General features: G+C 41.3%; 1 protein-coding gene across 1 annotated transcript; it reads left to right on the top strand.

Annotated features, from left to right (window-relative positions):
- Positions 1-16185: 16185 nt before the first annotated feature.
- Positions 16186-17121, top strand: LOC139017724 (olfactory receptor 9Q1). Its single transcript, XM_070426324.1, has one exon. It carries the CDS (start codon positions 16186-16188, stop codon positions 17119-17121), a length of 936 nt encoding a protein of 311 aa, XP_070282425.1.
- The last annotated feature ends 5059 nt before the right edge of the window (positions 17122-22180 follow it).

The raw sequence follows: 22180 nt of genomic DNA on the forward strand, positions 1-22180 counted from the left end.
AATAATTGATTGTAAGGAAGTTATACAAGCAAGTCTTAATAAGAGAGAGTCAGGAAATATTTAAAGTGCCAATAAAGAGAGAGAGAGAGAGAGAGAGAGAGAGAGAAAGAGAGAGAGAGAGAGAGAGAGACTGGATGAAGGAAAGCAGTAAGCAGTTCTGGATTGAAACCTCCACGTACAGGATGGGAAACTAAGAGTACAAAGTCTCTACTCCAAGCCCAGTGTCTTGGAGACACAGTCTTCTGCAGGTTGCCTTATTCACTATAAAGGTGGAGTGTTTGGCTTAGTAAGAAAAACCAATGCTATGGTCTTTTTGTTCTGTGATGAAGCTGAGAGAGCCTAAAAGGAGTGGGAGTTGCCATGTTTCCCAACCCAACATGATGTTAACGCATCTTTTTATCCATTATCAGGGAGGGCTAAATGCACCGCCAAGGAGAGATGGTTTTTCTTCACATGGCACGTGTGGCTCAAAAGAGAGAATTTCTTCACTAACCTCCTGACCATTCTTTCTGGAGAACATTAAGAAGGAATTCTGGGAGTGAGGTCAGATTAACCATCTAGCCCAGGGGTGGGCAAACTTTTTGACTCGAGGGCCACAATGGGTTCTTAAACTGGACCGGAGGGCCGGAACAAAAGCATGGATGGAGTGTTTGTGAGAACTAATATAAATTCAAAGTAAACATCATTACATAAAAGGGTACGGTCTTTTTTTTTTTTTTTTTAGTTTTATTCATTTCAAACGGGCCGGATCCGGCCTGCGGGCCGTAGTTTGCCCACAGCTGATCTAGCCTCTCTCTGGTATGAGGTCTCGATCTCATCTTGATGTGACCTGTGTATACTAGTAGCAACATGGTCTATTTCTTGAAGGTACTATATGAGCAGTAGTTCAGGACTTTTGTAATTCAATTGAATTAATTTATTTGTTGATGTCTACTGGTATCAGATGCTGTGGCCAGTTAGGAATGAAGGCAAAAATCTGTCTTTAGATATTTATTGCTGGTTACTTGAGAGAGCCTTTTATTCTCAATCTAATCTAATAAAAGACAAACATGCAAATTGACTCTACCTTCACTACGCCTTAAGCATGGCCACCAGCCAATCAGAGTGACTATATGCAAATTAACCCAACCAAGATGGCGGCCAGCAGCCACGGAGCTGGAGCGAGCAGGAGGCTTGGTTGCCACAGTGATTGAGGAAGCCAAGCTTCCTACCTGCCACAGCCGGCTCTGAGCTCCACTGAAGGCAACAAAGTTTCAATTATAGAAGGCTAATAAATGCCAGAATAAAAAGAAAAGAAAAAAAGGAGAGGCTGGGAGCTTCCATTGCCGGGGAGCTTGGCCAGCCTGAAAATGGCCCTCAGCCCCTCACCCAGACTGGCCAGGCACCCCAGTGGGGACCCCCACCCTGAAGGGGGTGTGACCAGACTGAAAACACCCATCAGCCCCTCACCCAGGCTGCCAGGAACCCCAGCGGGACTCCCACCCTGATCTGGGACACCCTTCAGGGCAAACCAGCCGGCCCCCACCCGTGCACCAGGCATCTATTCTGTATAATAAAAGGGTAATATGCAAACTGACCCTAACAGCAGAATGACTGGGAATGACTGGTCACTATGACACACACTGACCACCAGGGGGCAGACGCTCAATGCAGGAGCTGCCCTCTGGTGGTCAGTGCGCTCCCACAGGAGGAGCTCTGCTCAGTCACAAGCCAGGCTGATGGCTGCCAGTACAGCGGTGGTGGTGGGGGCCTCTCCCGCCTCCTCAGCAGCGCTAAGGATGTCGGACTGCAGCTTAGGCCTGCTCCCCGCTGGCAAGAGGACATCCCCTGAAGGCTCCTGGGTTGCCAGAGGGATGTCTGATTGCCAGCTTAGGCCCAATCCCCTGGGGAGGGGACCTAAGCCAGCAGGTGGTCATCCCCCGAGGGGTCCCAGACTGCGAGAGGGCACAGGCCGGGCCGAGGGACCCCCCCCCGCCCCCCAGTGCACAAATTTTTGTGCACCGGGCCTCTAGTATATAATATTTATCTATAATCCCAAGGGTTTTTATTTTTAGAGGGGTTTCTTGCCCCAAGACTTTGATAACTTGATAATAGGTATGTGCCATTATCTTGGAAAAGCAAACATTCGCTTATACAACCACATTTTGCAATCAAGAACATAAATAAAGGTGGGGTTTATGTTTATTTAGGGGGGAACAAAGGAAAAGTTCTCCATAATTAGAGTTTACTTTATATAAACTACTTAATTTCAGGCCTTCTAAGGGCAAGTCCCAATAAATTGTCCAGACTATTAAACTTTTATCATATCACCATTCAATTTTTTCAGATAGATAAGGCCTGACTATGGTTATTGGATACTACTGTGAACTGAATTTTATTCCGCCCAATTCATATGGTGGAACCTAATCCTCAGTGTGATTGCATTTGGAGTAAGGAAATAATTAAGGCTAAATCAGGTCATAAGGTTGGGGCCCTAATCTGATGATGGGATCAGTGTCCTTGTAAGAGGAGACAACAGAGACACTTCTCTCCACCATGTGAGGGCACAGCAGGAAGGCGGTTGTCTACAATAAGGGAGCCAGAAAGAGAGCTCCCACCAGAATGGAACCACGTTGACACTCTGGTCTTGGATTCCAGACTCCAGAACTGTGAGAAAATAAATTCCTGTCATTTAAACCACACAGTCCATGGCATTTTGTTATGGCAGCCCCAGCAGACTAATATAGATACAGAACTTGAGGCAAAGAGAGCTTCCAAGTACTAATGAGAATGGTGAACACTTGGCCTGTGTAGAAGAACCCAAATTTTTTACTGTAAAAACAAGAATAAGTGATCTTAAAGTTAAATTTCATTCTGATGCATAAAGTGAAATTTGACTGAAGGCATGCTGATCTTTGGCAAAGTGAAGTTCTGTAAGAAATAGCAAAGAATCCTCCTTTATTTAACTGACTTTCAGAATGATGTGGCCTCTACTAGAAGAGACAAAAATAGCACGGGCATTACAGGGGGTTACAAATTAGTAGCCTAATTAAGAAGATAGTATTTAAGAGCAGTCTTCTGTTGTCTTTTAGGGATTTAGCCTGTCTTCTGTAATAAGAAATTGATGTGATCATTGCAATGAAACTTTCAGTTCTTGCATGGAACCTTTTGATTTATAGCCTAGAGATCTGAGAAACGGAAGCAGTGCTTGAGGAAGGCTCCCAACAGTTATTCTCACCTTCTTCATTACTGTGTAACATGTTAACAAGCCATTATTGTTACCAGTTAGCAGTATAAGGCAAAAGTAGAAATGTCCTAACATTCCCGAGAAAGTCACCTTTCATCTTTTAGAAATATTGTATTTTGTTTGAATCTGTTTTATGTGATACGTATAAAGAATATCATTTTAACAATGAGCTGTCAGGATGGTAAAACTCAGGATCTCTGATTTGCGACTCTACTAATGATGTGGTTCATGAATACATTATAATCACGATTAAACTTTTTTTGGAAGCAAGGAACAGGCGGGAGCCTTGCATTAGTGAAGCTGCCTCTACCACCCTCTGTTAGTTGAAAAAAATCTTCCTGGGTCTTTGTGAAAGCTAGGGCACTGAAGTGAAGGGTGGTTTTATTTTCTGTAAGGAGGCAGGAAAGGCAAAGGAGTCAGAAAAATTTTCACAGTTCCAGATGGTAGTACTAAGAATGTAATTTAATACCTTTTCCCCCTGCAAAATGTGATATAAGAAAAATGAAATAATGACTTCTGTAGTTTGAGAGCTTCCTATATACCGGGAGAAATCCTAGTGACATCTCTACAATGTCGGTGGGTAATAGGCGAATGACCTTGAGTAACCTTCCATCCTTCTCCCCCACCCCCTGCCTCTATTACTGCTCCAGCAGAATAGAAGGGTCATATGATATATGTTCTTCACAGAGTTCATCTGAGATGGCACATTGCTCTGAAAAGTCACAGGTACTCTACAAATATAAGAGCCCATTCATTTTTCTTTCTTTGCATTTTTCTCAACTAGGAGTAATGCAGTGGGAAGAAAGTGAAGGAGCAGCCTTGGTCAGAGTTAGTGTAGGGGTGAAGGGGATAGACAATAAATGTAATAAGTGAATTACATCTTATTTTAGAAGGTTATAATAGCTCTGGAGAAAGATAAGATAGAGCAAGAAGAATAGGGAGTTTGAGATTTTACGTGACAAGCTTCAGTCCAAATGCTACTTCCTTGGGAATCATCTCCCTGAATTTCTATCCTGGTGTGGAAATGATTGATTACATATATGACAATTACAATTACAATCAAGTGATTGATTATGTGATAGCCTATAAAATTCTTGAAATCAGGAAATGTGTGTGTGTGTATATGTGTGTGTGTAAGTTTCAGCCCATGGACTGTAGAGCACCTTCCACAGTAAACAATGACAATATGACTGAATGTGCAGGTGGCTACCACCTGTCCCCTTCCTGGTCCCATTTTTAGCAAAGGATTTCTTCCTGACCTGTGCCTTTCCTTTTTCTTGCCTGGACATTTTGAGACTCATAAAAAATGCTGGTACATCAGATGCTAAGAATAATTGCCACAATTTCTCAGCTGCATAGAGCTGGCAAAGGTCATGCCAACCTGCAGACTGTGCCAGTTGCTTCTCTGGGCAATGTACTTGTCCTACTTATTTTCCCCCCCTGAGGTTTCTCTTGTGTTAAAGATTAAAGGGAGAAACCTGATGAAGCACCTGACCCCAGGAGGACAAACTGTGGGTACAATAGGCCTTGTCTTTCCCCAGGTGAATAGGTTCCCATTATACCATCTCTGGGTGAAGCATAGAGGGGGAGCCCTGTATTTACAAAACGTCTTTCTTCTAGTCACAGCTGGTGAGGGTGGCAGAGCCTGTGATTTGTCATTATTCCAAATGAGGGAATCGGACCTCAGAAGACAAGCAACTCCTCATGAACAAATCAGAACCAGAATTCGGACTTCCTCAACCATTGTTAGAGATGGCCCAAAAGGGCAAATGCTTTTAGAAATGGGGGGAGAAGAGACCTTTTCTATTTGCACACTAAGGGTGCCATTTGCATGTAAGGAATCCCAATATATAGAAATAATCTCTTTTTGGGGACCCAGGTCAGCCATTGATAGAATACAACAGTGTATTCTACTAGAACATACTACTAGAGTCTTATGCTAGAGCCAGGAGCCCAAGACTAAGAGTATTCCTGTTCTCCCATCCTCCCGTGCTTGCATGGGGTTGGGGGTGGACATATGGTAACCACAGGTAGGAATTCATGGAAAGGGAAATAGGAAGAAAAGTTAATCACCAAGTTAGAGTACCTCCAGCTTCCTGTCTGCAGGCAGCTAAGTCATGACTATCATATATTTTTTGGGGGTGCATAATAAACAGCTGAGGAAGTGGAAGCTTAGAGAGCTTAAAGGACTTAGTCAGGAAATGAACAGCTAGTTGAGGATAGTGGTGAGATGGGGTAGGGGTTGGGGATGAGGACCCTGGTGACTGGCTACCTCATATGGTGCTGTTTTCCTACACCCTCAGCCTCAGTGAAGAGCACAAGGTCATGAGCAATGAAAGAACAATAAACAAGGAGGGAAAGAGAGTGTCCAGAGAAAGGTGAAGTGGGGTTCAGGTGAGGAAACGGATCAGGTTTACTCGGTCCACACCCATCCCAAAGCTGCCAAATCACATTTTTTTCACTTGTCATGTGCACAAAGGTTTAGTTTAAACTTGACCTTGTTGCCCACTGCTGCCAGCTATATCAAACATTCTCGTTCCACAGTCCCACACCAGAATTCTGGCACAGCTTCCCATAATTAATTAACAAAAATTCCCAGCATCATTACTTGCCACATTGAATTATTAAATAGTTCCTTTCTTGAATGATTGTTTCTTCTCCTAGACTCTGAACTCCTTGCTGACCTTTGAACACAGCAGACATGATCTCACCTCAGGACCTTTGCACTTGCTGTTCCCTGTACTAGAATCCTATTCCTCTAGGTATTGTCTAACTTACTCCCTTGATTCCTTCAAATCATTGTTCAAATATCACGTTCTGATGAGGTTCTCATGATCATCCTATTTAAAATGGCAAACAACCTCCCTAACATCCTTTACTGCTATAATTTCATGTATAGCTCTTATTACCATCGGACATAATATGTTTTCCTTTTGTGCTTTGTTGTCTGTTGCCCCACAATTATGTAAATTCTCTGCTGTGTGCTCAGTGCCTAAGACTGCCTGGCATGAAGTAAGTACCCAGTAAATATATGTGGATGATGTGATGAGCGCATGAATGCACTCCTTCAGGTTGAACACATTCCTCACAGTTCCTGGCACCTAACACAGGCTCGATGTCTGTGGCATGCAAGAAGCAAACTTTGTTTCTTTTAAGGGTTCTATTTAAAAGTATCCTGATCATTTACTATCACCTCCCATGGTTTCATGACTCCTTGATCCCTTTTGTCAGTTATTTCTAAATAACTTGGAATTTCAGGATGAGTGCCACTTTATCTTGAGTGTAACTGAACCGGCTATTTCAATATGTCAAATGGTTGATATCCTTTTTGGCTAGACCTTTGTGAAATGCTGTATGCCTTACACTGTGGTCAGAAAATGTCTTGTATGATTAATTAACATTTGAATGATAGTTTGATTGGGAATTAAATTTTAAATTCACAATCATTTTGTCTGATCTTTATGGACAATTTTCTTTCCTTTGACTTTTAGTGTTCAGTACAGTAGGTGAAAAATTGATGGCAGTTTGTCTCTTGTCCCCTTTATAGATCACTTGTTCATTTTTTTCTCCCCCATTAATGTGTAGTACACTCATTCTACCCTTTAGTCTGGAAATATGCATCAGGCTTGCTCCTAAAGAGAAAGTGCATGACAAGTAATCCCTGCTTCCTGAGTCATGGAGGTAAAACCAGGGCTGTAAGGAACATAGGGTATTGGGTTGGAAGAATTGATGGCGATGGTGGGAAGCCAGTGCTCAATATTCTAAAATATTACTTGAGTGAAATTAAGGTCTCATCTTTGGAAATACTAGTTAGATTTTCAGATGTCTATGATTATTTTTCAGCCATTATCAACCCCTGCTTTATGTCATCATCATAAGTCCCATGGCAGAAGCTGGTGACTTCATATTTTAGGAGGTTTGACAAATGTAATCAAGCCTAGATACACATTTCACTGTCTCTCTCTCCTCTCAGTGCCCTCATCAATTGATTTTATTTTCTGTGACCTCCCATCGCTGCTGGCACTAACCTGGGTAGATTGCTTCCTATAGCAGCTGCTGCTATGTGATTTCTGCTACTCCATATGATTTGCTCTATATATGATTCTGACCAGACTATCTGTGATCCTGTTCACCTACCTGTTCATCAACAAGGCCATCTAAACATCTGCAATTCAGGTTGCCTGGCTAAGACCTGCTCTACCTTTGCCTTATATATGACTGCTCTTGGGGAGCCGAGCTTTAATCTATGCATGCAATGATTTAGGCAAGGCCCTGGAAGGGAAAAAGCTGTGACCATGTTCTACCTACTTGTGAGTCCCAGGCTGAACTTTCTGATTTTATAGCCTGAAGAACAAGGAAGAGAAGGAGGCCCAGAGGAAAGCTCTTAATAAACCAGGTTGTACTAATTATCTTTACAGCTCGGCAAAATGCTCATCAAAAACCTCCTCTGTTGTACTAACCATCTGGGCTGTCATTATCATTTGCAAGTGTTTGCAGCACATAACGGCATGGAATCAGGCCCCAGAGGCAGAGAATCCTCAGGTAAGGAGTTTTCCATGAAGTCTGTCTCCAGGGAAACCCATGAAAGACAGAATGTCAATGAAGGAAATTCCACATATAATGGGGAGAAATACTGATAAAGATTTGAAATTAAATTATGTAATGGCAACAACAAGGAAGGTGACATCAGCAGTAATATTAATATTGAGCTAGGGAAGAGCAAAATGAAATAGGGAGGCGATGAGATGACAGTTGCATAATGGATTTATGAGGACTACTACTCTAAGAAAGAATGCTTTATCTTTGAGGAGGATATTTCCACATATGATTAGAAATGTTACATTTTGTTTTAATTATTTGTATTTAATTTTTAAAAATATATACTTTATTGATTTTTTACAGAGAGGAAGGGAGAGGGATAGAGAGTTAGAAACATCTATGAGAGAGAAACATCAATCAGCTGCCTCCTGCACAACCCCTATTGGGGATATGCACTGCAACCAAGGTACATGCCCTTGACCGGAATTGAACCTGAGACCCTTCATCCGCAGGCTGACGCTCTATCCACTGAGCCAAACCGGTTAGGGCTGTATTTAATTTTTAAGTTACATGTGAAGTGCTTGGCATGTTGCCTGGCACACAGTGGGCATTAGGGAATGTTGGCTATTTCTGTGGACCTCACAATTTTTATTAGCGGGATCTACATTCATTATAACTCAGATAGGAAGTTTTAGTGCTATTTTAAATTTACCCATTGGTTTGGGCTCTATAACGTGTAAAGATTCAGATAAGAAGTAGAAAGAAAGATTGAATTCAGGAAGTGGTCTGGGGAACACCCTTCTGATGGTGAAGATCAGGGTACCTTACTGAAGCATGGCTTTACTTTCTCTCTTTCATTTCTATTTCATGTGATTCCCTTCATAACTTTATGAGGTTGGTACTTTATTTGAATTTACAGATGAGGAAGTTGAAGTACAGTGAGATTATGCATATTTTCCAAAATCACACCGCTAGAAAAAGATGGATCCAGGATTCAAACCCAAGCAGCCCGATACCAGAATCCATACTCTTAACCAAAACTTATGTCTTCTCTCTGGTAAACTCTAAGTGCTTAGGGACTGCTAATGGCAAGAGAAAAGGCCAAAATAAAAGTTATCTGCATTTAGGATTAAAGTACCTTTGGGTATGAAAAATATCTAACGGTCATATTTTTCTAAGACCCATGAGGAACACCCAGCTGGGGTGCTCTATCTCCACCAGGGAGTAGGTTAATGGCCTAACAAGGCACTTATTCTGAGGAGAGGGGGATATGGCAATATTTGCCCAGTAGAAGCTCAGAATTGCTGTGGACCAGTAATTGCCACGTGACTGTCATTCTTCCCCTTTTCAAATGGGTTTGTTTACCGAGGTTATCCTGCCTGGTTCATCAATGCATGTTGGGTGTTTGTAGGGCAGGCAGATAACTTGTCTTTTTAGTTCATGGTTCTCTACACCAAGGGGAGCTGCATTTAGACTGATAGAGATCACAAGATTCTAGACTTTGATCCCACTGATATAATTTGTTGGAGTCAGTGGGTGGGGGTCTCAGGATGGTGGTGAATCAATTTTGCATGTGATTGGGGTGGTAGGGCATGAGTATTTATGGACGATAGGAAAGACTGGATTATTGCTCGGAAATATTCACTCCACTCTTCTTTCACTGCTCCAGGATGTTAAACTTGACCATGGGACTTTCTTTGGCAGATGGACATTAGCAGACCCGATTAAGCAAAGACTTGAAATGTGCTTTGGTCATTGGACTTTGCTCACCTGTGCTTCTGCCATTGTTAGAAAAAGAAGCTGTACTGAGTATCTTGCTGACCCAAAGATGATGAGAAACACATGAAACAAATCATGACTTGAGCTCCAGTTTGGCCAAGTAAACCAACCCCAGTCCAGATGAGTCATCTGGCTAACCTGTAGATTTTCTATAATATCTTTATTATAAGTCTGTTATCCAAACAAGCACTGTGTTAATTTTGCTTTAAAGAATGAAGAAAAAAGAGAAAAAATGCCATGTTTTATGATTTGCACAATGTGGTACTGGGTAGGGTGAGTAGTTATGGGAAGTGGGTACAATGTAAATAATGCTTTAGTGGAAAGGGAAAAATGGAGAGCCATATGAATGCAATAGTGAGCCCTTGAGTGTCCTCGGAAATTTTGGGATGGGTTCCAGAAATTATACTCAACAAAGGAAGAGGGTTGTGGCAGAGATTTTAGCCCCAATATTTGTTTTCACAAATATTCACATGTTCCTGTACATTTTCTAGATCCCCTGCAGTGATGTAGAGACCATGTGACTGCATTCTGGTCACTGGGATGTGGGGAAAAGTGAAGTAGACCACTTCCAGGCCTGGTCCTTAGCGATGTTTTACATGACCTTCACCTGCTCTTCCCCTGTACTAGCAATCTTGAAGGCCACTTCTAAATGGCATAGCTACAAGATGGAAGAGAACTAACTAACTCATGCTAGATTTTTTCCTGTGGTAAATAATTGTATTATTTTTAATTTTACTAAATTTGTTGAGATGACATTGGTTAATAAGATTATATAAGTTTCAAGTGTACAATTCTATGATACATTGTCTGTATATTGCATAGTGTGTTCAGCACACTAGATTTTTCATGGGTAAAAAAACTTATTGTGTAAGGTCACTCTAGTGTTAAGCTAGCTTGTTAATATAGCCTAGCCCAGAGGACTCAACTCTTCACCTAATGAGCTCTGGCATGCATATGCATGTGTGTGCATGTGGTCATAAATAAATGTGCGTTTGGGCACTGAGGGCTGTGGCTTAGGCAGAGTCCATTAGTAATGTATATAGGATAGGCAAAATTTCTAGTTCACTTACCAAGTAACTAACTATATGACCTTGGGCCCCTCTTGCCTTGTTTTTATATCAGGACAAATGAGGAGTCCCATTATCTCTCTCAATAATTAGGGCTCTTGTGAAGATAGATGAAGAGAGTGCTTTGAAATGGTGAAAATACTCTGCAAGTATTCAATCTCATGAAATTGACCTTCCTACATTTTCTTTTCTTTCTTACGTGGAGGGAAGAGAGGAAAGAAGTGGAATATCCCTAGATGATTAAAAGGCATTTTTAAAAAGCCAGTCTCCTGAAAGCCCTCTGGTCTTGCCCTCCCTTTTAAAGCATATCTCCTAATACTAGTGCTATGCTAAGACATATCATATGATACGTCTTATGATATCATATGATACGTCTATTATGACATAATATCATAATAATTAGAGACTGAGGCAAAAAGAAAAATCAATGACACTCTTGCCATATTTGTTTAATATGATGTTTTGTTCATAATATAATTTTTGCATTGATTTTTAAATATTATTTACCTTGTTTACTAATGTTTTTGGTGCCTCCTTAACTTTGTACCACTCACATCACCCTAGTTCTGGACTTGCCTAGTGGCAACCTTTTCTGTTGCCAAAGTTCCTTGCACTCATCATCCCAGGAGTATTCCCTGGGCTGTCCTACCCTATGAATTTGCTCACACTGGTCCCCTTTCCTGAAAAGTTTTCCCATCATCTTTCCACCCTAACCTCTATCCAAACTAACTGTCACCTCCTCTGGAAAGTCACTCCTGATTCACCCCATGTAAGTAATGTTGCCTACATTGAATCCCTATGGCATCTTACCTACATCTTGCTTTAGAGTTCAGGCCTTGTTTTATTATAGGATGTATACTTACCTATTAGGCTGCACATTCCTTATAGACAGGCATTGTGGGTGGTTTTTTTGAGGGCTTTGTTTCATTTTGTATCTCTTGTTCTTTGTTTATAACTCTTAGTACAATGATGAATCAATGAACTATGTGGTCTTACTTTCTCTTATTTCTCATTTCCTTTTCTAAATTGGAACATGTTGAAATTCAATGACTTAACAAAATACCTATGAATTTGGGGCTAAAAATACTTCAGTGTCAAAGATGCAGAGAGCTGGCAAAGGTCATGCCAACAAGAACTTGCCAATGTCTTCTCTGGGCAACATCCCAGGCTATTGTTTTCCCTATAATTTCATTTGCTTTTAAGGAGAAAAAAAGGGGGAGACCTAATAAAACACCTGATCCACATGGAGGGCAAACTGAGAAGATGTGCTGTGTCTTGTTGAGGTCTTTGTGGAGTCCCCAGTGTGTCCTCCTGCAAAGCCTTGTGTTTGCAAAATACCCCTCTCCTAAGATATGGTTACGTTGATGAGGATGGCAACAGGCACAGTTTTTGACGTTGTTCTGTTTGGAGAAGTTAAAGCAGAGGTATCTCACTCCTCAAGGGACTGTGCAGAACTGGGGCTCAGGGCTTTTAGACTACACTCAGTGTGTCTTATACTCTACTCAGTGTGTCTTAGGGCTTTGGGATTTGGGACTGGGAGTTGAGATTACCATAAGCAATAATTGCCTTTCATTAGAGACCACTTTAGCCATCAACTGGGGACTTCAGAGCTTTTGTAGCAACTATTAGTGTCTTCTCCATGAGGGAATTGTGTAGGGGCCAGGAGCCCGTAGGAAGAGGCTGTTCTCCAACATCTGCTATTCCATCCTGCACCTGCACAAAACCCAGAGTGAGGACTGCATCTTAACCAGATTGCCAGGTCATGGAAACGGAAATATGAAAGAAACACAGAGAAAAAAGTGTTTGACAGATTAGTGTTGAGAAAGATATGGTACAGTGACTGATATTCAAGCAGCTTTGACATTATTGTCCCCATGTTGATTCACTGAAGGGAGTGTAGGAGGAGGTGGAAGGGCACAGAGGCCCCAAGACATTAGGTAACTTGCTCATCATTGTAACTGAGCAGGTATGGGAGGACAAGAACCACCCAGACCAGCGGTTCTCCCCTACACACTTAGGATACTTCTCCAAGCAGTGAAAGACCTTTAGCGACAAAGGAAAATTAGTGGACAAAGAGAGAAGAGGACTTGCCGGGTGAAGGTGAAGTGGAATTCAGGTGAGAAAACTGATCCAATTCTTTTGATTTATGCTCAGTATGGATCACCAGATCCAATTTCTTTTATTTTTCATTTTCCCCACTATGTCAGTCCAACACTGGAATAGCTGCCAAAGTCTAATGCTTTAAAGACGATCAAATATCTTCTTTATCCTGCAACACTGCAACTCTGCCAAAGGACTTCTGTCCATTAGCACAAAAGTCTCCATCAGCCTTCAGATATGAATAGACTGCAGAGCTGCTATTCATGCTTGTTTACTTAAAGGCAGACATTTCCTAAGTCCTGCTGGACTGCTGGAGTAGATACGTAATGAACGTAAACCTCTTTTATAAGATAAATAGTGCTTCTGTGGTAGTGTTGTTCCTAATGACAGTTTTACCATGTACTGGTACAATGTTGGGCCCATTACTTAAACTCTTAGTGTCTCAGTTTCCTTATCTATAAAATGAGGAAAATAAAAGTTCTTACCTAAAAAAGTGGTTGTGGGGATTAAATGAGTTAATATGTAAATCACTTAAAATAGTTTTGTTCTATGTGTTTCTATTATTTAGTACAATACTAGTTCTTATAAAATTTATTTTTGGCAAACTAAGAGGCTATAATACAGCAGCTTTCTGTTAAGTAAGGACATTGTTAGGTTGAGAATGGAAATATCAAACTAAATGAAATAGAAATTTTAAGGGTGAAATAGGCAGATTTAGGGAATTTTTAAAATTAAGGAGGTTTATGGAAAAAAACACAGGGCTATAGAGTTGCAAAAGGGTACATTTCCATAAGACAAGGAAGTTGGGAGAGGCAGCACTTGCATTTCCAGAAGACAAGGGAACTGGGAGTAGCCAAAGGTCTATATTTACACAATAAAGAAGAGGACCTTACATGTCCCATGTGAGGTTTGACCTTTGAGCTCTGGAGTTACTAAAGTGAACAAATCAAAGGGAATAGTGGCCAATCGGAGGGGATATTGAGGCACAAAAACTGCAGCCTTTATGGGAAAAAGGAACTTGGTGCGACTCTTTCCCCTTCCCCACGTGGGAGTCTCTGCTGTGAGATTCTTTCCCTCCCCACTGGGGAGTCTGTACTTGTTCTTCAATAAATTTCCATCTTTGCTATACCATCTTCCGCCTGTGGTTTTATTCTTTGACTCCGACGGACAAAGAATCTGGGGAAGCCATCCTGCCCAGGGGAACACTGTGTGTTCCAGTCCAGAAATCCCGTATCATAAAGATGGCTATAACCTTCATAAATGTTGATTGATTTTAATGAGTTTTTATACTTCAGGCATTTTTTGTTTTTAAATATTTTCATAAAAATAAAAAGAATCACTTGAACATTTGTACAGTACCTTTCCCTTTGCAAGTTGCTTCATATCTCATTTGATAACTTTATTCCACAAAAACATATGGAACCTTTACGATGTGCTGAGCTCCAAGGCTCATACCCTGACCAGGGAAGACAGACTTAAGAGAGACTTCTTGTGGGCAGTACAATCTTAGCTGAGGTTTGAAGGTTATATAGGGGCTGGGCAGGACCCTGGGGATGGACAAAAGAAGGTGTTTCAGCAAGAGGGAGTGACTTGTAGAAAGCACAGAGATGCGAGAGAACATAGGGGATTAGAGAAACTGTAAATAATTTAGAGTGACTAGAGAGGGTGGGGTGTGAGTGTGAGCAGTGAGAAGTAAGAAGGAAACATAAGGAAGTAAGTAGGGGGCAACTCATGGAGGGCATTCCCTGACATGTCAAAGAGTCTAAATAATATTCTAATCTTTCTGGGGTGCCATGATTGAGTTTTTAACAGGAGAGTGAGATGTGATCAAATTAAAGTTTTAGAAATATCATTCTAGTCACAATTAGGAGCAAGCATTGGCAAGAAGCAAGTCTGAAGGCAGAAAGAGCTGTTAGTTATATGGCTGTGGTTTTGATCTAGGCAAGAGATAAAGAAGATTTGAAATAATGGAGAAGCTGTTGTCATAAAGGAAAGGGGACAGAGTGCTGAGATGGATGTTTCCATGGTAGGCAGGATTTCATGTACCATCCCCTAATGGAGCAATAGGAAAATTTTGGTTAAGATTGTGGGGAGCCGATATAGGGTTAAGCCTCAGACTGACCTGTTGGCAAAGTCACAAACAAGTCTTCTTCTGAGTCTTAACCCAATCCGAGAGGTGGCTGCTGATTTACATGTGCTGTCATTTAAAAAATAAAAATGGGGGAATTTGCTGGAAGCCGGTCCACCCTTGCTGCTTGACACAGTTGCTGCAGGGAAGAAACATCTGCATAGCTTATGTTTCAAGGGACCTGGTGTATATGGCATATGTTTGCTCCCCCTCTTAGCGCTATGTGTTTTAAACAGGACACTTCCCTGAGAAAGGTTGTTTCCCCAGGTGGGGATTTTTTCCCTGGAGTTAGGGATTAACAGGACTAAGGAAGGGAATAAATCCATAAAACCCCTTAGCTAAGTGCCAGGCGGGTAGTTAATCACTTTAACTATGAACAATCATGCTTAAGCTACATAATCTTTACTTAGGATAATCTTCTTCAGTTACTTCCTTGTAGTTTAATAGAACAATAGAGTAACCTTGGATGGAGATAAACGCCCTAACCTTTGGAATAGAATGGATAGGATTAAAATCAACTGGTATAAATACAGATGTAACAGGACAAAAAAGAGAGAACCTGGCTATGGTGATCGACTGAACGCTGCCTCCATGTCATTCCTTCTTCGCCGACTCCGTCCACACCTTTGGGAACCCCTGGACCTGCTGGGGTTGGACCCCAACAAGAGATGAAATACTGTCATTTGAAACAACACGGATGGACCTTGAGGATATCATGCTAAGTGAAATAAGTCAGGCCAAAAAAGTTAAGAACCATATTATTTCACTCATATGTGGAATATAAAACTGAAAGCAATAAATGAACAAACAAGAAAAACAAACAAAAACTCATAGATACAGACAACAATATGGTGGTTACTAGAGGGAAAGGGGTTTGAGAGGTAGTAAAGGGTAAAGGGGGTCAAATATATGGTGACAGAAGATGATTTGACTTTGGGTGGTGGGCACACAATGCAATACACAGTTCATGTATCATAGAAATGTACACTTGAATACTGTATGATCTTACTAACCGATGTCACCTCAATAAATTTAATTTAAAAAAGTGGTTATCTGAGTCACAAGGGCTCACACAGTTAGTTAGTGATAAAGGTGGGAGAATATGTACTCTTATTCTAAAAATGTCTGCCTGTATTGGTTTTCTTGATATACTAAAATGACTTCTTGTCAGAGAATTTCCTTAAAGGTAAGAGCTAAGCCCAGTCATCTCTGAAGCCCCACACAGCACCTGGCATATTTTGTCCATAGTACATGTTTAATAAAATGTTAATTAGAAATGCAGTTAAATCCTATTTATAGCTTCCTAACTTGCTTCTCATCCAGCCCTCTCAGGTTCCTCTGACTCCATGGCAAAGAAGAACCTCACTTTAGTGACCGAATTCCTCCTTATAGCATTCACTGACTATCCTGAACGGGCACTCCCTCTTTTCCTCCTCTTTCTATTTATCTATCTCATCACCTTATTGGGGAACTTGGGCATGATTATCCTGATCCATGTGGACCACCGGCTCCACACCCCAATGTACTTCCTTTTGAGTCACCTCTCTTTCATGGACATCTGCTATTCATCTGTCACCGTGCCTCAGATGATGGCTGTGTTGCTGGAGCTCGGGGCAACTTTATCCTACACACGCTGTGCTGCTCAGTTCTTCCTCTTCACCTTCTTTGGCTCCATTGACTGCTATCTTCTGGCCCTCATGGCTTATGACCGCTATGTGGCCGTGTGCCAACCCCTACTATATGTTACCATCATGACGCAGAAGGCTCGTTTGTGTTCTGTGGCTGGAGCTTACATTGCTGGTCTCCTCAGTGCCTTGGTGCGGACAGTCGCAGCTTTCACTCTCTCCTTCTGCGGAACCAATGAGATCGACTTTATTTTCTGTGACCTCCCTCCTCTTTTAAAGCTGGCCTGTGGGGATAGTTACACTCAGGAAGTGGTCATTATTGTGTTTGCCATTTTTGTTATCCCTGCCTGCCTGGTGGTGATTTTGGTGTCCTACCTGTTTATCATCGTGGCCATTATGAGGATCCCCTCAGCTGGAGGCAGGGCCAAGACCTTCTCTACTTGTACCTCCCACCTCACTGCTGTGTCACTCTTCTTTGGCACCCTCATCTTCATGTACCTGCGGGATAACTCGGGCCAGTCCTCAGAGGAGGATCGGGTGGTGTCTGTGTTCTATACAACTGTCATCCCCATGTTGAACCCTCTCATTTACAGCCTGAGGAACAAGGAAGTGAAGGAGGCCCTGAGGAAGATTCTCAACAGAGCCAAGTTGTTCTAACTATCCCCAACATTGGGCAATCCTGAGAATCATCTCTATAAGTGCCAGCATTCTGGTTACATTGTTTATAGCACACTCAATGTTTAAATGAATATGCCCTGGTAAAAGGACCAGAAATTTTAGTTTTAGAGAGAGAAAGGGAGAAAAGAAGAGGCAGCCTCAGAAGAGAGATTGTGGTGAGAGCTTTAACTCCCAGGAAAAATGACGAAAGCATCTGAAATTAAATCCTGTGTAATCCAGGTGTAGCATACTTCACAGGTCTATGACTATAAAACACAATTACATTTTTTTGAAAAATTTTCCATTAAAAATGTCCATAATAGACATATTGAAATAAACCCAGCTGGCGTGGCTCAGTGGTTGAGTGTCAACCTATGAACCAGGAGGTCACGGTTCGATTCCAATCAGGACACATGACCGAGTTGCAGGTTCAGTCCCCAGTGTGGGGCATGCAGGAGGCAGCTGATCAATGATTCTCTCTCATAATTGATGCTTCTACCTCTCTCTCCCTTCCTTTCTGAAATCAATAAAATATATTTTAGAAAATATTGAAAATAATGTACAGTGAATCCCCTAAACTCAATACTTAGATTTTGCAACTGCTAATATTTTGTCATATTTGACTTACCACATATATAATTTATTTATTCATTTGTCCAGCCAACAAATCATCCATCAATACGCTTTAATTTTTGATGCATTTCAAAATGAATTGTAGATATTGGTATTAGTACTCTTCACCCCTGTATACTTCAGAATAATATCATCAATTAGAATTCAACATTTAGGTTACATTTATTTTTAATGATTAAATTAAGGTAGTAGTCTGATGTTCCAGTTAATAAAGCTCACTCTGCTCAAAGTATTTTTTGGACTCTTGTACTAGTTCACAGCGATGCCTCCTTTGAATCAGTAAAAAAATGTCCACAATAACATGTCTGTGAATTATTATCTGGATGGAAATATCTCTGTTCTTTCTTCTTCTCCTCCATCTGTTCTATTGCCCACTCATCACATGGTTTTCCTGAGACTCCACTTGGCCAATTTATACCATTACCACTGCTCATAATAGTATCTGCAGTGTCTGTTCTGTAGATATTGATAATCTACTAGTATATTCTTAAAGCTTTTGTTCTTGGGGAGGCAGAACATTGCTGCATTCCACACAGAGGTGGGCAGGAGGGAATCCTGGCCTGCACAGGGTCGCTGTGCTCTGCAAGGTTCAGCCTGTGTCCAAAGCCTCCCAGAACCTGATGGCTCACTTCTCTAACTGTAGGTGCCTCAATCAAACCCAAGGTACTGGAAGGAACAGGTCTCATCTACTCATCATTTTCTATGCTTTCTTTGATCATTATTCCTGGAACTCAAACTCCTTTTCTTCCTGTTCCTTGCATTAGCAAAACACATGATCCCAGGTATGTGAATGATATAAACCCTCAGCAGCTTATTTCATCTGGGGATGAGGTGAGGTAGGTTCACTATTATCTGTGAAGAAGAACTGCCAGGCTCAGCCATTGGATTCACTTCACAACTGAAGGAAAAGTCTTTCTTTAAAGGAAAGATGGACTCCTCTTCCATAGCTCTCAGGGGATCCATCTGGATGGATGGATGGTGCTACCCCCCACCCCCCCCACTCCCCTCCCAGCTCCTTTCCCAGTAGGAACCATTGTTCTTGAGGCAGCCAGTCTGACAGAGACTTCAAGGAGCCAGATTCTGAGATGAGTCATCAGGAGATGCCTTTTCTTGGAATGGTTACTGCTTTGCTCTTTGGCATTTGGACAATTGCTGAGATTTTTTAAAGCTGTGCTGCTTAAGTGGCATCCTTCCTTAGGAACTTTATTTCTGAAGCATGCTAATCTGCTTTCAATGAAAAAAAAAGTAATTTGGTCAAATATTTTTGATAAAAAGTGGGTTAAAGAAAGTTAACAAGATTTCTTCATTATAGCACTTTATAGATCCTTTAAAATGATGATATGAAACATGATTTTCTATGTGGGGATATAATATGCAGTGATTTTCAAACTTATAAGAACAATAAATTTATTATCTACCTAAGACATCTGGGGAAATAAGACTTTGCAAGGTAGGAGCCCTTTGTGGTGGTTCTCAAACCTTACTGCAACATCCCCAGATATTGTAACTATCTGGGGATTAAAAAATATTTATGTCTGGTTTCTACACTCAAACATTCTGACTTAATTGTTAAGGGGTACATTCTGAGCCTTGGGTTTTTTTTTTGTTTTTTGTTTTTTTTAAATTCTCACTTGAGGATATTTTTCCATTGATTTTTAGAGAGAATGAAATAGAGAGGAAAAGAAATAGAGAGAAAGAAATATTTATCTGAGAGAAATACATCAATTGGTTGCCTCCTGCATGTGTCCTGACCAGGGCTGAGGCCGGGGAAGAGCCTGCAACTGAGGTACATGCCCTTGACTGAAATTGTACCCGGGACCCTTCGGTCCACAAGCTGATGCTCTATCTACTGAGCAAAACCGGTTAGGACTGAGCCTTGGATTTTCAAAGCTTCACAGCCCAGGTCATTCTGATTTGCATCAAAGTTGAAAACCAATGCCCTTGGGGCTTCTTGTCTTGTGTCATTCTCTGAATAGACTTAGTCAACAGACCACTGACCCAGTTCCAGTCATTGTTTTATGAACAAGTAGCTGCATAACCCACTCTGTATTTACATTTTAAAATTTAAAATACAGAGAACCATCAAGTCCACCCTGACTATCTTAAGTCTCCTGTGAGGAAGGAAGGTGCTAATGGGACTTTGAAGGAATCATGGTCTTCAAGAGCACACCTTTAATTTTTTTGTTTACAGCACAATGCACAGGAGGTCAAGCAGAGTTAGAGCTCCTGAGAACACTTCCCAAGGCATTGTCTCCAGATATAATTTCTTGGGATTAGCTGTGCCAGAACCACCTGGGATGGCCATTAATCTAGATGCCTTGTCCCATGGCAGTCACACTGCATCAGAATTTGTGGGAATGGGATGATAATACTCGCATTTTCAGGAAATTCCTTGGGTGATTGTTATGCACACTGAAGTTTGAGAGCCAGTGCTCTGGAGGAGAGGTTGGTCACTATTAAGAATTTGGTCAGTTTGCCTGATAGAAGTCTGTTCATGACCTGCTCACACCTGCCTTTCCATCATTTCATCTCATGACTCCTGCACTTGCACCATCATGTTTCTGCCAAATGGTGAACTTTCAGAGTTACCCTCTACAGTGTGTCTCAATAATGAGAAGCAAAAGCTTACGCCAACAGAACAGCCTCCTTTGGGATCCATTTGTGCCAACCAGGGTACCATTGTGCAAAACCGTTGACTAAATTTCCAAGTGAGATACAGAAAACATCAAAGAAATTCATTTCTTTTGGCACAAGGCAGGGATAAGGCAAGAGTAGGAATTAGCCCCATGAGGCCCTGCTGAGTGATGACAGGACATCGGATGGGGGCTTTGGGAGTTTGAAATGAAAGAGAAAATTTCAAAGATATTAGATGACTTGTTTGGAAGTCACATGAAGATAAATTGCCTGTCCTTGGAGATTCACCTCAGGAACCAATTAGTGCACAATGCTGGTGCAGTTAATGTAAGAAGCACCACCAGCAAGGTCTAGTGCTGAATCAGAAGCTCAGTGAAAGAAGCTGAGCCCCTAGTCCTACGATCCTGGGCTGAGTCTGAAAAAAAAAAAAAAAATCCCAGGGAACTCTAGTGTCAGGGATGTGCTGTTTTGTGAAGGATGAGAGGAAAGAGAGGGACTCCATGAAGTGAGAATAGAACACAGAGGTTCTGGGAGTGACCCCATCTCAAGCAGATTGCTATGATGAACATCTCATGCTGCATTGTTCTTTATTGAAAGGGAACAGAGATAAGGCAGTTGAAGTCCAGAGAGGAAAAGTGATTTGTCCAGGCTCACACATCTAGTGTGAGTGACCTAGAATCCAGGCCTCCCCTGGATCAGCAGGTCACCAGCAGAAGAAACGCTAAACAAAGGAGGAAGCCACTAACGAAGTGAAATTCAGGTGAGGATGGTTCATGCCCAGCTCATGGCTTCCAGATCGAATTTCTTTTATTTGTTACCCCTAAGGAGTTAGCTGGTATTGATCTGACTGATGTTCTTTCAGGTAATGAAACTTGATCTAAGCATTTTTTTTTTTTTTTACAGCCTATTCTAGAACTCTATTTAGGACCCACGGATCCATTAACTCAGAGTCCTTCAAAAACATTTAGACAACACCAGAGCTATCTCTGCTTTCAAATTCAGATGCCATTTGTCATCATACTACTGCTTTTATTAAGACTGTGAGGACACCCACGCTATGATTATGAAGCTTTGTTAGGGGCTAAAATGAGCTAATGTTTGCTCTTTTGATTTCAAGGTTAATGCTAGTATTTTCAGAAAACAAAACAAAACAAAACAAAACAAAAAACACAAGTCAGCCAGCTCTAATTAGTGTAACAGCTGTTTGTTAAACATTCATGTTGATTGAAAATAGAAATATTTCTAAAAGCAGAGCCCATTACTGATTGCTAATGGGTTTTTTGGGTTCATGATCTTTTGTTCATAGAATATACATTTTCCTTCTTTAAAATGTTCATTTAAAAATTTAAATAGCCACCCTATCTATGTGGAGTGCCTTTAGCTTTCCAAAGCATTTTCTCATCTGTTTTAATCTATTCATTAACCTTATCTCATAAAGCAGAGCGGATGTTATGATTCCCTTTTGGCAGAAGAGGAAATTGAAGTTCAGAGAGGTTAAGTGCCTTATGTAAGATCAAACAGCTAATTGGGGACAGAGTTGCAAAAACAAGGGCTGACTTGTAAGGCAGACAATCGTTGGCTTTCCATTCTTAGTATAAGAGAAGCATTCACCACTTTTTATCTTATATTATAGTGAGATCTATATTCACCTACTCCCACATCAGACAGCAATTTGTTCAAGTCAAGAACCTACATGTCAGACACCCAATTTAAAGCTTTATTACTTGAAATGACTTGAACTTTCCCCGCTGCTGGCCCTTGTCTTAGCCCTCTCACATACACCACTGAATGG

The sequence above is a fragment of the Myotis yumanensis genome, unplaced genomic scaffold (genome assembly GCF_028538775.1).
Source record: "Myotis yumanensis isolate MYYU_CA2020_CCGP unplaced genomic scaffold, mMyoYum1.0.hap1 SCAF_10, whole genome shotgun sequence".
Lineage (NCBI taxonomy): Eukaryota > Metazoa > Chordata > Mammalia > Chiroptera > Vespertilionidae > Myotis > Myotis yumanensis.